At 43.2% G+C, this 17,666-nt stretch overlaps 1 protein-coding gene across 1 annotated transcript in view; it reads right to left on the reverse strand.

Annotated features, from left to right (window-relative positions):
• robo2 (roundabout, axon guidance receptor, homolog 2 (Drosophila)) overlaps positions 1–17,666 on the reverse strand; it is a 320,982-nt gene that overhangs the window by 147,789 nt on the left and 155,527 nt on the right. Inside the window, exon 4 of the mRNA XM_040131075.1 lies at positions 2,511–2,837. Coding sequence (XP_039987009.1) covers positions 2,511–2,837 — 327 coding nt within the window. The remainder of the gene's footprint in view (positions 1–2,510; positions 2,838–17,666) is intronic.

Raw genomic sequence — 17,666 nt, forward strand, 5'->3', positions numbered from 1 at the left:
TCTCTTTATCTCCTCCATTTTAAAATGCTTAAAGTGCTTCTGAGGACTTTGATCTGCTCATAATAAAATAGATATTAAAAAATATTCTACTTTCATAAAACTTTATTGCACTTCATAATCTAGTAACCTAGTAACTGTCCCTGCTGAACTGCACTTGACCCACCAGCCCCATGCTTCATCTCTATCAGTGTCCCAGGCCGGGTCAGGTCAGTTCAATTTCACCAAAACTGTGCAAGGTAGTGTAGTGCCAATACTGGCTATATACAGAATTGGATCATGTTACATCACTTAGACAAACAATTAAATGTAGATAGTGAGTTAGTCTTGGTTAACAGTTAGTTTGGTGTCCCTCTGGTTGCAGTTGCATTCTAGGCAACGGCTTTTTTTGTCCATGCAGATGCGCAGAAGATGGTCCTGGTTGCCCGTTGCCCGTTGGCTGTATTGTTCTGTATTATTCTGTGTTGGTGCAGAACAATAGAAGATGAAATATGAATCAGAGAGTCCAGTTAGACAACTTACTAAATGCCAAGATGTCACACAGTTGTTTCTACTCCGTTAAGGAAAAACTGTTTAACCCTAGGAAGTTTTCACCTCCATCTTGGCGCACGCGAGGTGACCAGTATATCAGCCCAATGCTACAGGTACACATTAGAAAGGTATTTGTGCAAAGTAAGGTATTTGGGTATATTTATATTTGTTTTGACAGTACAGTAACAGTGATGATGGGGCACTGTAGAAAGTAGAACCAGAATCAAACTTTTTGCCTAAGTGGGAGCTGGGGGGTGTATTTTTTTCTGTCAAAATGGTACTTTACAGATCCAATGATAAAAGGCACAGCTTTGTTCCTTTTTACTCAGAAAGTGGCCTGAGGCTTTAGTGTGAACCCCTCTCTCTTTCAAACCCAATATCACTGGTAATACCCATCATATGTGTGTTCTTATTTCTTCACCTTGCTAGCTCTTCCTTATCCCCATGTCTCCTGGCAGCCTGACCTCTCACCCCTCACCTTTAAGCCATTCAAGTAGTCAATGCCCCTATTCAACCCCCTCTGCTGCACAACCCATATTATATGGGAGAGGCAGAGAGAAAGTACTTAAAGACAAATAAACAGTGTGAGAAGGGAAAAATAAAATAATCTGGAGACTCCATCAATTTTTCATGAATTTTCCTCTGGACTGGGAGAGCCCTCTTAAGGCAATCGATAGATCAAGCTGCTGTCACTCAGTTAGCACCTGGAGGCTGCTGGAAGACCCTCGGGAGGGCAGGGGACTGGATCAGAGGCAGAGGCCAAGCCCCTCCTCCTCCCCAACACAAAAAGTCAATTTCCCAGTCACAAACCAACTACCCATCCTGATACCATTGTAGTAATTTTTTATTATGTGGCATATATTATTTTGGCTGTCTCTTCTGTTCAAGACATTTAATTAGAAAAATGTTTGCCTGTTTTATGTTTGATAAAGAGAATGAGTGCTTAGCATTTTTGCTTAATTGCTGGTATAAGATAATTACAGCTAACTCAGTCTCGACTACAGTCTCCCCCTCACTGATCAAGTAAAGCATCCAAAAAAAATCTGTAAATACCACTAAAAACACATTATAGTGGGAGCCCTTGTTTGAAACCCAGGGCTATATAACTAAAAGTACTACCAGTTAAAACAGCATAAGGGCATGGAGACTTTCCACTCCACCTTATGGGCAGTTTGAGGTCTCTAGGAGCTGCTCCATAGGAAGCCCAGCCTGAGCCCGCTGGGGGGAGGCTCATCTTCAAAGGTCATTTGACCCACAGCTCAGGTTCTGCCTGTCAATGTTCACCAACACAGTAGATTGGAGGGGGGCCTGTGTCGAATGTCCATCAGGCTTTTGATCTGTGCCTGTCATTCTACCCCCACCCACCTGTGAGAGACCTGTGTCTGCCTTGCAATCATGCCCCTCTCATACAATCTGACAGTAGCTTTATGTCCAGTTCAAAGGTGTGTTGATAAATTCAATAAAATTCCCTCGACCTGAGAATATATGAAAATTTTCTTAAGTCTTTGGTTGAAAAATTCATTCTGTACAACTTATTATCATAACCATTACCAAACAATGACACACATTGTGAGACCGCAGCAGAGCTTAACTGTCCCTTTTAAACCTACAGGAAACTATTACAGTGTTTTCAAATGGAAACCGCAGAAAGCAAGATGAAATCAACTCTAAAAATAGTGTAATTACAGTTGCTTCAAATCAAATGTTGATTTGTTTACTGCTGTTCCCTACACCAAAGATGATGTAATTTTCCACTATTTAGAAATGGAGAAAAAGATTGTAGAATGTTGATAGAAAATGTTCAAATATTATTTACATTATTTACATATATATCTTGTGTTATATGTAAATCCAGTCTTTCTATCATCTGGAATCATCATCGTCCAGCCAAATGACTTTTTGAATTTCATGGGCTAAATGATTTCAGCAAGACAACAAAGAGGAGAAATAAAGGAGGAGGAGGAGACAGAGGCCTGACTCACATGCTACTTCCAAAGATGCGTTGCGGCTGACAGCTTCTCCCAGGTAGTTCCGGGCCACGCAGACATAGGCGCCCTCATCTGGTTTGCTCCGTCGTCCATGAACAATGCGTAGGAAGAAAAGTGAGCCACTGGGCAGCAGCATGCGGTGAGAACGTGGGTCGTCTTTGTCCGTTTCCACCCGCTCTCCATCCTTGTACCACTCGACTGTCGGGGTTGGCCGACCCTCTGCTTTACAGTTGAGAGTAGCTGGTTCCCCTTTGGATACAATCAGGTCAGAGGGGTGCTCCACAATCCGGGGTGGGGAGTCCTCCTGGCGCAGACGGGATCCTGGAGGAAAAAGAATAGATGAAATTAATCATAGCGGAACAGCAAACAGACTTACAGACCGGTTTCTGTTCAATGTTTTCTTCAAACATGCTTTTTCAAGTCAAAATCGTCTTCCATAAACACAACTGCCAGAGGGGAAACTGTCTGGAAAATAGTGGGAAGTTAGTGGTTAAATTAATAGACACGACTAATAGTAACAGATTAAATAAACCATTTAGCTTGGGAAGATGTCTGGATCCCACAGAAGGATCTACAGGCTGTGGCTCAGATGCAGCTATTTAATATACACTAGAATATGAAGTATGTCATTAAAAAACTAAATAAATTATAACCATTAGTAAGGATTGAGGGTTTCACATGTGCAGACTATAAAGCCCCTTGAGGCAGATTCTTGATATTGGGCTTTATAACTAAAATTAATTTAACTTGACTTCACTGTAAAAAATGGCCAAATAAACAAATTAACTACTACTTTTTCAACTTCAAAGTCTTTTCTTATCTAATGATCTGCATGCCTCTGGGGAAACCTGCTGTCCAAAATATCTTCTCTTGAGAAGTTGATTCAGCTACAGTATCTATGCATATTTGACCTGATTTACAAATGCAGTTACACACTACTAAGCAACATCTTGTGTTTAAGTATGCCTTTAAAGTTCTGTGAAGGAAAGAAATATCATTTTAATGAACTACCTTTATATACCACCAATCCCACGAAAATGAGGCAAATGCCAATGCAGCAACAAAACAGCTTGGAGAACCATGAAAAAAAGCCAGCACTCCAATAAATTTTGACTAAACTTATCTAAATTTCACCAGGTGACTACAAGTAACATTAATTTAATATCAAGTGCCAAAAAGCAGTGCCGATGAGAAGGACATCTGGGCTATATTTCTCAATTTGCCGCCACCGCTACCTGGACCCGAACTAACAATGGAAAATGGATGGAGCACTCTAACAATTACCTAAGCTTTTCTTGGGTTAGAAGCATGTAAATAAATAAATAAATAAATTGAACCCTAATCACCATATTCAGCCAGAGCCATCTGCTCTACTCAACCCTATATGCAAGGGCTTGTGGGTAATTGGAGGCATACAGTCTGCTTACATCTGACCACTACACATGCCCAAATTATATATTTGACTTTTGCAGAAGTGCAAATGTGACGTGAATATGAATGTCGGAGTCATGACTTTTGTGTAATGGAAATCCCCTGTGGCTGAAAACCATGGCCCATTCCTTTTTATTAGGGCTTGCAGTGGGTGAGCTCTGGGGGTCTGGCAGCTAAGATAATGCTCCCCAAGTCAGAATGCTCTGTGTGTCTGTGTCCAGGTCCTGACCATGGAGATAAGGAGATGTAAGCCACACTCACACATTTACATCACAAAGGTCATGGGAACCATGCAACAATCAAAGAGTTTGATCCAGCATCAAACCATCAAAGACTGTAAAAGGAATGGTGAATAAAGCAAAATTTTCCAGCAGCCACTTCTTTATCTTCTGTCTTTTGAACCACATCCAATACCCATCAATAACTCTGATTCAGTTGTTAACCAGTCAGTGTTGTATTAAATCAAGTGCTGGGCTCTTTGTCTTAAAATTAGTTGTTGCAGGTGTGCACGTGATTGAGCTGACTTGATGACTGTGCCCTTCCCCGGGGCAGTGCAGTGGGGTAATAGGACGATGGCTGCTGTACAGAGGAGCAGTTTACCACGTACGCCTTTGTGCTTATATAAGGGCTAAATTCAACATGGGATGAGGGCAAAATAGTGGAGGTTCCAGCTCTTTGTTTGGTTGGGTTTGCACATGTTCCACTACCCCTTATACTTGATATCCCTGGGGAAACTGGGGCAAGCTGTACCCCGGTCTTTTCTGTCCAAGACTCTGTGGGCAAAAGGACAGGCGCAGGTAGAAACCCATTGATCAGCAGAAAATACACTTCAAAGACACCAAGTTTAGTGAATGTGTGTGCACACGTTCACACACCGTCATGCAAACAAATTCATTTACAATGTATAAATGTTCACTAGTCCACCATTTGCCCTAACAGGGATCAGGCATCAGACGGTGGTATATTGACCCCTGAACAGGAGATAGTCTGTTCTCTTTTTTTCCTAATTTGGGCTAATTCCCTCCATTTCCCTGTCATTGATTAGTCATCAAGCCTAGTGTCTTGCTCTAAGTGGGGCCACAGTAGTAGAGGGGGTGCCGATATCCTGCTCCTTTAGTGCAAGATCTAATCTCATTGGCATTATGTGAAAAACTGAAGATGTACTACTGGTGGTGGAACAAAAACCTACAGTATCCTGCTGGCACATTTCTACCCAATCTCTTTCACCAGTGGTAGGTAACAGTAACCTAGCCAGCAGCCAGTTTCCCTTTCAGAGAAGGGGCAGAGGGGCAAGTTTGTATTCTGGCACTTAGTGGCTTAATAAATGAAGCAGTAATTAACATTGTGACATTGATAAATGGAGGGCAAGATAAAGGACAGACACGAAGACCCCCATCTCCCTCGGATGGAGTGTCAAATGCACATTTATTCTTATCTCACTAGAGCATCTGCTTCCCCCATAATCCACAGGCCCTGCAGTGGCTTTCCACTAAGGCCAGTGCGCATGCACAGCACTAAACTGCGGTGACTCCATTCAATTTATATCAGTATAATTTCTTTAAATCCAATTTGTATTCCAATCTACTGCCTTCTAATCACTTAAACCTTGAGTCTCCATCTGCTCTCCTCTTTCCTGTGGAAATGAACACGGCAGATGCCTCTACAATTGTCCTTTCACTGCCAGAAAAATCGGAGCTGGGTGCACAGAGGGCGAGGCGTGACTGGTCATTGTCCTTCCTGAGTGAAGGTAGACAGGTGTAGAGGGAGAAAATGTTCAAAGCACCTCTATATACCATGGAATATATTTTAAAAGAGGCCCACCTTGATACTGAATAACCTCAACATGTAAACCTTGCCTGTTGTTTCACTTTCAAACACTAAAATGTTTGTACATTCATGTGTATATATCTTTTCCTGTGCCATCATGTGGCTCCCATGTGCTTTTCCTGACCCTATATGTTTGCCATCCAGAAAGCTCAACTAAGAAACTTCATGTATATCCCCACCACCCAGCCATACGACCAAGCTCCTAGCAGAAGTGAAAGTCAATTTTCAGCTTCCTATTGGGCCCCCTTTCTCACTCTCTTTACGGTAAATGGTCTTTCTGTTGCCCTTTTAATGCAATCATTGGTGCTGTGCAATCAAGTGCTCTCTGAGCTGAGGCGAGTGCACTTCACTGGGTCTCAGGGCACACGCTCCAATCAAAATGCTGTTTCCCCCTGTCTGCAATAACACCACCATTACTTTTCACCACTGCTGTGCAGTCATCCACTACTGGAGGAAAGCAGGAACCAGAGAACAAACAAACAAGCACACAGACAGAGAATGAAAACAGAGAGGGATTACTGAAGCAGAAGCGGATTCTTTTCTGCCTTTTCTTTCAGGCTACTTATGTCAGCTTCACTGAAATCCAAGAAACGTGCAGTTTTTGAGCATGCTTTCTCCCTCTTATTGTTTTTTTTTTTCTGTTCCAAACATATCACACTTCAAATTCATCACTGAAATATAACTAAAGGCATATACTGTAAAATTTTAACATACTTATACAAGCATAGGTTCAATTTGGTGGCCAAATCAAGGATAAAAACATCACTTTAACTATCATAACAGCTCATTATCCCTAATATTCCACTGACCACACACATAGAAGGGGTCTTTTTATCTATTATCTTTGTCACATATTTATTCATTCGTGCAACAGAAGGTGAGGCCTTTGATGATCTTTTTGTAATTATTTTTATTAGGTCCCAGGAGAAATTCTAGCCCACCAACTGAATCAATACCCGCACCAGTCGCAGCCAGAGCATAAAGGGAAGGGCTCCCCAAAGAGATATTAGTTATTCGGCCAACAGACGTGCGATGATGACAGGTAACCAACGGCAACCTTGGACCAAGGCAAAAAGTTCCAATCACTGAGGCTCCATAAAACATCAAACATGAAAACCAAGGTCCAGGCCAAGACGCAATAACACTTTAATGTGGAGACTAAAATGACGGAGGCATTTCATGCAGAAAGTGCTGAAACGCAGCGAGCTGATTGAATATAAAGTTGTACATAAATAAATGAATGAATGAATTAATGAACGAAAACCACAAAGAAATTTCAGAGGGAATGAATTATGCTTTAGATCCATGTTGTCCATTCTGAAATATATTCTCCCCCCTGCCTCCCACTTCTCATCAACCTCCTGCTCCATCTCCTTCTCTCTATATATCTCTGCCTCCCCCTCCCAATATCTCTCTGTCTCCTTCACTTGCTCTCTGTCCTGTTACGTCCTACCCTCGCTTTGAAGATGACGGAGTCATATCCATCATGTCATCAGAAGGGAAATATGAGAGTGGCAGGGGGAAACCGGGGGTAGCGATAAAATGATGTTACTGGCCGTCCACGCATCTAGATTTGGCCTGCCATGACACTTGCAAGCAACCTGGTCTGCACCCGATATTCATCTTCTTTACGCTGGGCTGTCAGTATACCCCAATACCAGACACCCAGCTCATCTCAGTGAGGTGTCACTAAAGACAACCTGCTGTATCTCCTGGAGCATATCCCAGCCCACTACATAGAGCCAGCCACTAGATATATCCTGGAATATACAGCAAAATCCTCAGAGTGAATACACAAAAAGTGAAATGAAGGATGTTCAAAGGTGCAGAGCAGATTCTTCCGCTTCATCTTCTTTTGCAAGAGAGGGAGGGAGTTTGAGCTAGCTAGCTAGCAAGCTCACATGATGGGCTCTGTTCCACCTCAGTGCTCTACATACTGCCCCCTCCCTTCTTCTGTTAAGATCTATACTCTGAAAGCAAACACAAGGGTAATTCTAGGAGCTGCTCTCAACTTCTCACTTTCATCCATGCTTTCCTCCAACAAATATCAGATAGAATTCCACTCTGAGTGTATTTCGGGCAGTGGTGTGGTGGGGTTGTATTGACTGTGCATCTGTGTATTTGCCCTCTCTCCCCCTTGCAGTTGGATTATATAAATAGATAACTGTGGGAAACAGAATATCTGATTTTGCTGCAAAAGGCAGATTCACATAGATTTCATTTCAAGCAGATTCTGCCTTGTTTTTTCCAAGCTACTCTCATTCTCACTTTTCATTCTACTATCAGAACAGAGATGAACAGAAAGGGCGATGTTATCTCTTTTTCAGCAGATGGCCTGCCTCATAAGAGCAGAGACTGCTGACTTGAAACAAGAGACAAAAGGGGGGAAAGGAGGAAGGCATAGGAACAGTTTAGGCCTGTTTATGGTGAAGTGTAATGTGTTGATAAGGGTGCTGTTTGCTCTCTATAAATACCTGATTAGTGTAAGGAGTATAGCACCAGCTCTGTGGGTCAGGCCACTGGTAGCGACACTAAACTGTGTGATGCAGATTAAATGATTTCCAATGCCAGGGCCACTCAAGCGTGTAGCTCGAAGCACCACCCCACCTTCTTTATTCCTCTCTCTTTCCCTGCAGATCATTCTGAGCAGTCCATGTCCAGCCATTTACTTACCTGCCTCTGTTTTGCACTATGGCTGTAGCCTCGATTATAAAGAAGTGTGCTTGTGTGCGGAAAATCAACGATTCAAATCCCAGAACAAGTACTGAAAATGAAAGGGGTGAATTTAATGATTAGTTGTCTCCCCTTCCTTGTCCACTACTGTAGAGGAGCCCTTGAGAAAACTTAATGTCCATTTGCTCCAGTCAAGCAGTAGTCATCAGTTGAAACTATGGTGGTAGAACACTTTCATTTTAATCTTTTTGAATGTGCTATAAAATCAGATAAGCAATCAGTAGTGTTTACGTTGATGTTCTCAAGATACATGTCTGTATGTGTGTGTGTGTGTGGCGTGTATGTGAAAGTAGACACAGCTGGGCTAGAACATCACGTCACCAATTCCCTACTTTCAAGCGTGGGCTACCCTAAACAGTTCCTACTGAGGGGAGTGCAATGAAATGAATGGCATCAATTGATTCTCCCTCAAGCATTGTAATCTCTTTACCTGCATTGCTGAGCTGCCCCTGCAGATTGAACAGGGAGAAATAAATAAGTGCTTTATTGCTTTAGAAATGAAGGCGAAGGGGAGGGGAAGGTGGAGGGGAAAGCCTTCAGGTGTCTATGATGCACTGTGTTGAGAACTGAGTGGATAATTGGAGGTGTGCTGTGGATGCTGACCTGTAGTGAACACATTGCAGTGTCCCTGCATGTCAATGAGGGCAGTCACCACTTCCAGCCACTCCAGTTGCCCTTAGCCCCACATGTGGAGATGATGAATAAGAGCTTTAACCACACACCATCCACGAGATGGGACACTTCCTCCAGTCTTGCTTAGGGCTATAGGGTCAGGGGTGCCAGCAGTAAGTAGATGAAGGACTCATTCAATTTACTCAGGCCCATATATCCGTGGTAACACAAAAAAACAACGGGCCTTGATGGTTCTGAATAGATGTCAGAAAACACAGTCGCACACATAAACCCACTACATTTCATAATTTTACCACTGGTCGGGTGTTACCGGGCCTCTCAATGACAAATGCCCGAGAGCAGATCTTCAGAAAAATTATCACCATCCGGGAAGTGAAACTGGAGGGTTCAAACGTTCAAGGATATGATTAAAGCTTTTTTTCTTGTTCGCCGCAATGGTTGTGACACTTGGCTCGTGCCACGTTCAACACTAAGACTTCAACCACAAAGCCAGTCTCACCAGAAGCCATTATATACAGTAAATCAACTCCCCCCTGGTCATGTCGGCTCGGTTTACAAAGCAATGTGGTCCTGGGGTTTTGCAGCAGGAAAATAAAAAGAACAGATTCACACAGCACTGACGTATAGGCCTTATCACTAATCAAATTATTACGTGTGTAATAATGTGATCATATTCCAAAAGTATGAAGATAAGAATGCAGTTAAATCAGGCTGCTTGGCCAGACAGTCATTTTAGGCCAATTAAGTGTTACTAAACATAATTTTTAGCATATTATAGCATATATTAGCACATTAAAAAACTGCCTGCAAACACGTGCATTATTATTTATTGTTATTTGGATAAAACACTTCCAGGGAATGCTATGTCTTATTATTATTAAGTAAGGACTTATAAATGTAGCGGAGAGACGCCAAGAATAATGACAGCATGTCACATGCATAGTATATACCCTGGCAAAATAATTGCTATTATATACTATTTACAATTCATGAAAAGGTTCAACAATAGCAGCGTATTAATGCTCACATGTTGGGCCTGCTATACAGAAGATGTTCACATACCCTCATCTCATACACGGAGATATCAGTCTGTTCACAGGTGAGCCCCTCAGAAGACCTCCGGGTTACTATAGTTTCCACACTAAAACACTGGTTTGGTAAGTGATAGTCTATAGGTTGGGGTCTATGTTCTTCCATAGGTTTAGATTTTCCAGGTGGTCACAGGGAAGGAAAGTTACCAAACTGTCATAACTGGATAATCCACAGGCTAGGACGAGGATGGAGATGGTGGAACAAGACACCTATTCCGTGGCTCCACCACTCTGAGCGGCATTACGGCTGCACTGGAGTGCTGCTGTGTGTGACAGATGTGTGCTTGAGGGTCGTGCTCTGGCTGTCCGTCTTCACACATCTCACAGAGAAAGACAGCTCATGCATTTTTATCACCAGGCCTAACCTCATCTCTCAAGATACTGGTGAGACACTCAGCTCAGGTACAACTGTCACACAAACTCTCAACAATGAAGAATAAGAAGGTGTGTTACTGACTGAAAACACATAGAAGAAAAACAGGCAGAAATGTGGCAGTAAATTGACTGATAATGACTAGAAATACAGTATGTCATAAACAGGTATGCCTAATTATAAACATCGATGTGAATCAATACAGTATATGTATGTGACAAATGCTTTTTTCATTCAGCTCATGTGCATTTATGTACTGTCTCCTTACTTGATCCTTCTTACAGTGCCTACATGTTTGCATGGCTGACAGTATGTATTCTTAAGCTTCTCTCTCTGTTTTCAAAGTGCGTCTGTCTGTGGGCTGGCTCACGTGAGCATGTAGTGTTATATCGCCGTATTTACGTCTAAGTAATTCTTCCTTGACATCTCTCCCGTCTATCTGAAGGTTGCCGCTCGACAGCCAACCAGAGGGCAGAGCGAAGGCAATGAAATACGGAGTAATTAGATGCTTCCCCAAACACAAAGTTTCAGTGCAGCATGCAACATAAAAAACACTCGTAAGGCAAACCAAATTTCCCAAGGCATCACAGGCTTGTTTTGTGCTCAGTCCTGACTTCCTGTCTGCAGTTTGGCATGCTCTTAAGATAATCAAGTTTTGTGGAGATAAGAATGCTCGTCAGATCCACACTGCAACTGAGTTATCTGTCCTACACAGAGCCAGTTTGGGTTATAACTGCTGGCTGGGTATTTGCTATTGATCAATGAGGTTTCATTCACTATCATCCAATCATCAGGGATTATATAACAGTAATTAGATCGTTTTCTGTCTGTCGGCCTGCCTCGAACTCTTAAATGGCTGTTTGGAAAACAGAGGCAGTGAGACAATAGAGCAAGGGTTATATCTGTGCCTTGGGGCCCAGAAGGGTAAGCACAGGTGTGTATTCTGTAAGTACAGGTGTGTGAGACAGGTGAAGGCCCTGACCGCTTGCTTTACCTCGTCGTCAGCACGCTCAATTCATCATGTCACTCATCCCCCATCCCTACCTCCACACACACACTCCCACTATACTACCATCACAGGTGTACAACCGATCCCCAGTGTTTGAATTCCACCCTCATGGACACTGCCAACAACAGACAGTTGTGCAAAGATAGTATGTGTGTGTATGTATGTCTGACAGAAAGGAAGATGAGGCCAAGGAAGTTTGGAAATATAAATCATGAGAGGAAATATTCATACTGTTTACTGCTGCGTAACTGTTAGCATTAAACCTCCATCTATTCCTAATGTAATCGCTCATCCTCTTTTGTCTTTGTTTCTCCAGGCAAAGGCATCAAGGCATCAGGTCTTTTTTCTGCTCTGTAAATGTCAGGGGCATGCTTGGCTGATGCTTAATAAAGCAGAGGTAAAACATGGAAAAGTGGTATTACCTCCCCTCCATTCTGCTGGTCTTACAGCAAAATCAGCCATGTGCATTGTCTGACACTGACATTTTCTCTTCCACTTCTGCACAATGAAAAAAGTTGAGGCATTAACCAGCGTGACCCCAGAATTTAAAACAGCTGTGGATCATTTTATTTTTGAGTGATCACAGAGCAGTATTTGTAACTTGAAAGAAGTATGCAGAGCTCAAAGTCTATTCTGTTCCATCATGAATGTGTGGAGTGATGGCTGCCTGAAACGTGATCCAAGGACTAACCAGACTTGGCTGTTAAAATATCATAGGAGTTGACAGGCCCACGTCACTAGTCAAGTAACACTGGTCACACACACGCGCACACACACACACACACACACACACACACACACACACACACACACACACACACACACACACACACACACACACACTGACTTCCAAGCTGATTTTCATTTAACAGGTGCTCAAATCGCCCTATTTCTTTGTTCCCTGTTCATTCACTTCCTCTTATGATCACCACTTTTAAGTCCTCTTGCCTTGACTCTCCACTCATTTTTGATGTTAATCAGAGAATAAACAGTAGTGCTCTTTGATGTAGAGGAAAGTGGCTTCCTTGACAGTGATGAGACCGTGGGAGACAGTAGAGAAGAGCTTCCTGTAGATATCAGATGAAGGTTCATCGTTACGGCAGCCCCATTCCAGCAAATGAATCGCAATTACAATAATACTGCCTAAACGCAGCCAACTCAAGCAGAACAATCACATTTGGGACGAGATTTAGCAATGGTTCTTACACAATGACTTCAGCCTGCCTCATCATTCACTCAGACTATTTTAATCTGGGTTTACTTTCCATTATAGGTTAGTACTTTCAACCTCTCTCATTCAATCATGACCATCAACAGAGCTGTTGGTCTCCAGGGTGCTTTGGTAATAAAGTTTCATCCTTGCCATTTCCCTTCAAAAGACTGTGTTGTAAAACAACTCTTCTCTCAATTTTTATATGAGATTATTATCATTCTGTCTCTCTCTCCCCACTTCCTTTCCCCACCACACACACACACACACACACACACACACACACACACACACACACACACACACACACTCTGGATTTCAGTTTCTGTTGACTCAGCATTTGTGAAACCACAGCCCTGCTGGAAGATAAATAGCTGTGCACTGTCTAGGGCATCAAAGACCCAGAGTGGCCGTCTCCATAGCCTCTTAAGACAGATTTAAGTTGGACTATATTTCATCACCTCTCAGTGTGTCACCCATGATGGACCTGATGTCACCAGCTCCTACAACAGACACAAGCATGCAGGAGATCTCAGAATAGCACAGTGGCAGGAGTGCGTGGCCACTATGCAAAGCATCTTCTAATCCGGCTTCAAAAGCAGCGCAGTGGAGTTTAAGAGATAACCAGACAGCTGCTGACCATTGTATTCCTGGAAATATCTCCTGATGCAATCAACCTGATTCTCAAAAAAAGTGTGGTAACCCTGTTTTTTTTTTTTGTTTTTTTTTTTGGATGCACAAACACCCAGGTCCCAAAACAATCCCCTCTCTCTTCCAGCCTTGGAAACACCCAACACACATTATTTCTTTTCCCCTATTCTGTCTCCATCTCACCTTTTCTCTCCTCGCCTTACAAACTAGCAGCATTAATCAGAGCACACTAAACAGTGACTGACGCCATTCACAAGGCTTGGCTTTGTTGGCTACGCTGCCCAGTGAATACAACTCCAGACCTTTTTGTCTGTCTAAGTGGACTCTTAGAGTAAGCTCCTCCCTCTCTAAGGACCCTCAGATTACCCGTGAAAAGGGCTGGGTAATGGGTGAGTTCTGCGGCAATGGAGGGGGAGAGCCAGGAAAATGGGGAGAAGGGTGACAGGCAAATGATTGGGATGATCCACCGCTCCCTGGGAGATGTGCACCTTCTCCCTCTGGGCAGCTAGCAATGCCATCAGCCAATGCTTAGCAACCGGTGGATTTGGCTGAACAGAGAGAAAGACAGAGAGAAAGGTAAAAGAAAGAAAAAAGAAAAATCCCAGCAGACAGGGGACTTGATTTTCTAACTAAAGAAGGCAGAAGGACTGAACTAAAAGCCTCAGAACCAAAACTCGCAGCTGTGAAGAACAAAAGCGAGAGCTGACAGGTGAAAGAAAAGAAAAATGGGGCCTTGTAGCTCTTGCATTCAGTGGCAACAAAGCCTTGGCTTTACATACTGCCAACCTGTACAACCAATGCAAAGCAAACTCAAGTATGAATCATCACCCACAACATTGCGTTGATATATTGTCCCAGTATGTGACTGGTCAGGAGCATTATTTCCTTGTTTTATGATTGTGAGCCTCTCGTCGTCTGTGCGGGCTTGTGTGTGTGAAAAGGTGCGTCCAATTCAAAAATAGCACTAAAATGAAATCGGATGAATTTTAAAAAGGTACCAAGTCTTCATCCCTCCCATCATTCCACCAGTCACAGGTCGGACCAATCCCAATCACAATTTCTGTCACATAAGCCCCCCTACTGCAAGTCATCACATTAACTCTGCAGTTGAGGCTGCTTTAATTCCCCATCAAACCACTTCTCTTGCGGGCCAGTGAATCACAAGAAGCCTTTTAAAATCATAAAAAAAAAATGCTGACTTAACAATCAGCGGCAGACTGGACAAAAAGAGCCGAAGCTTCTGGCCGCGGAGACTGAACGGTATAATTTTAATTTGCAATCATCAAGATCGCCATTATTAAAGTTTAATCAAACAAATGGGAATAATAAACTGGGGCACTGTCCCACCCTGGGTTTAAGCCGGCTTACACTACAATGCACAATCGCAGCACTGAAATCCTAAAGCAAAATGACCACAGCGTACTGTCTATTACAGTGCAGAGGCAGAGAGTGCAGCATCACAACACAGTGAACCTCCTGTCCACGGGTCTGAACTACTTTCTCTTGTCTTAGACTACTTTGACAAAAATTCTCGCCACCTCCGGAGAGAGATAACCTGTAGCCAGTGCCACAGAACCTGAGAATCATTTTTAGAGATCTTTGCTTTACTCTCTTAGTGTGGTAGACCAAAGAGTCTCAGAGGGAGAGAGAGAGAAAAAAAACCTTCAAAAAACATTTTCTAACTGGTCCTTTTTTTTTTTTTTTTGGTCATAACATCCCTATCATTCAATAATAATTAGTAGCCTTGTTAGAAACAGGAGCTGTGTGCTGATTTTTCTATCTGTTGAATAGGAAGGGAAAAAAAAAATCAACTCAAGCCCTTATTTTAATCTCCTGAAAGGCAACAGACGCAGTGGATGGAAGAGTTGAAATCAACCGCTTGCTCCTATATTACTTTGAGTTTAATGAATGAAAAACACAGGTAACGGGGCAGTAACTCCGGAGGTGGATGGTGCAATATAAATTCCCATCACATCTTCATGAGATCAGCCCAGTTATCAGTATTAACATTATGTCCTGGTATAAACTTTATATTTGCCGACTTAACAATTATTTACACATCAAAACTGGAGGGATTAATGAAATATTTTCTTCTTTTCTGCAAAACACGGTCCAACTACACACATTTACAATGCTGCTTCCAAATCAACACGGGTAAGATTGACTAGTGACGTCCCGATGGGTGTGTTTGGCAAAAGTCTGTGCAAAACAGAAATGGACATTTTTAATACATGTAGGAAGTTTTGCTCAGCAACACGTTAGGCAACTTACCATCAGCTTGAAAATACAGTAATCCACCAACAAGGATGAACGCTAGCGGACCCATACTAGCATATTAAACATCCACGGCGGGCGCGCAAATCCTCGAATTCACTGCAGGAAAAAAAAAAAAAAAATGTCCAAAATGACAGCCAAGTCTACTCCGTGTTTCTGGGAGTTATGGAGCGGTCCTACTCACTGACAAAAGCCAGTTTCAGTGTCCAAAAACAGAGAGTATCCATCTAACAGTAGGTCATCCGGAGCTGCTCGGGTTGTAAATATCCACCGAACCTCGAAACCAAACTCTCTGTCTTTGAGTAATATCCTTGCTTGCCCCGTGAGTTCATCCGCAATCTCTGCTATTTTTTTCCAGGACGACCTACTGTGGCAAACGGAGCCCACAGAGCCAGTCAGACGAGGAGTCTAAGTCCACGCTGGAGAACATATGTGTGGGCTTCGCACTTCCCCGCAGGTCCTCGGCTCCTTGAGACGCGTCTCTGGCCCCTCTCAAATCTTCAGCGATGTCTCCAGAGTTCAACACATGGCTCAGCTGATGCTCCGACTGTAAACCGGCCCCGCCAACTCTAATGCATCCCCGAAAAGTTGTTTCATTACAATGGGAAGCCCGCTCCCAAAAGACCCATGTGCTTAGCCCGGCATATAACGCCGTAAATGTACAGTCATACCACAAAGTCAGTTCAACATCCCCCTCCTCTCCTCCTGCCTGTTGGTTTCAACGGCGCTGCCGCTAGGAGCGCACGGTCTCTGCGCAGCCGGCACAGCCCGCAGCCCACCACACCGAAGCGTGGCTCCGCTGGCTCGAAACGCGGGACGGCACGGGAAGAGAGCGGCGAGAGGGGTGGGGGGGGGCGAGGACAGCGGCGCGAGGAGAGCTTGGATCTCCGAATAAAGTTACGGACAAATGAGGCTGCGGACTACTTTTCCCCTTTTCCACAGGAAAAAAAAAAAAAAAAAGCAACCCAGGCATATAAGTGAACGCTCATGCAGCGGAGTGGACGAAAAACCCACACCGAGCCCTTACTAGACGCGTTTAGATTTCTACTTTAAGTTAGCACATCGTTTATGGCCCTATTTGAATCTTTACAGCCCGAAAAAATTCACCGATGAATACTGGAGGACAAATTTTATCCGAAAGTATCCAGATAGCTTAACCGCTTTATAAATATTAGTAGATGCCGCAATTAAATCTGTATAGGTGGTGCATTGAGCCGAGGGGGGGGGGGGGGGCACCAACAGGTAGCAAACTGTGCGTGATAAGACTTGCTACTTTTTTTTAAGGAAGAAAATCATTTGGAAAAAGTAATAGTAACAGTATGATTAAAAAAAAAAAAATGTAATTCACTATTTCCGAACATGGTGACATTGCTTATGAATAGACCCCAACACCTGTATGCGGGCATTTTAAAGATGCAGACAAAGAAGAGGCTAAATAGTACATGACCGTTGGCGTACTGAGATACCGAAGCAGAATAGTAAATATGATCTCTGTCGGAAATCGATGACTGATTGACCGAGCCCCGTGCACCAAGGTTAGGAGAGAGAGAGAGAGCCAAGCGGCTTCTCGGCATTGCAATTTTTTTTGCAGCCGTGTGTCTTCATCGGGAAAAGTGTGTTGAGACGGACGGGAACCGGCAAGCACGGAGAAAAAAGAGGAAAAAAAAAAAAAGAAAATCACTAAAATATGATATTTAATTATAGACACATTTAGGTAATATAATTGGACACAGCAGTCAGGACCCAATCTATGTTGACGTACAGAGATGGAGGGAGGTTGTGTATGGGGTCTGCACCACTGGCCGGCAATCCTGCTCCTCTTATCTCGCCGGTTTTTCTCCCGAGCGAGCTATGAGCTGTGAGCTCCCCCTACTGGTGACAGCGATGGCAATCCTTGTCACAAGGGCTTTTTTTTTTT

Source organism: Xiphias gladius, chromosome 7 (genome assembly GCF_016859285.1).
Source record: "Xiphias gladius isolate SHS-SW01 ecotype Sanya breed wild chromosome 7, ASM1685928v1, whole genome shotgun sequence".
Lineage (NCBI taxonomy): Eukaryota > Metazoa > Chordata > Actinopteri > Istiophoriformes > Xiphiidae > Xiphias > Xiphias gladius.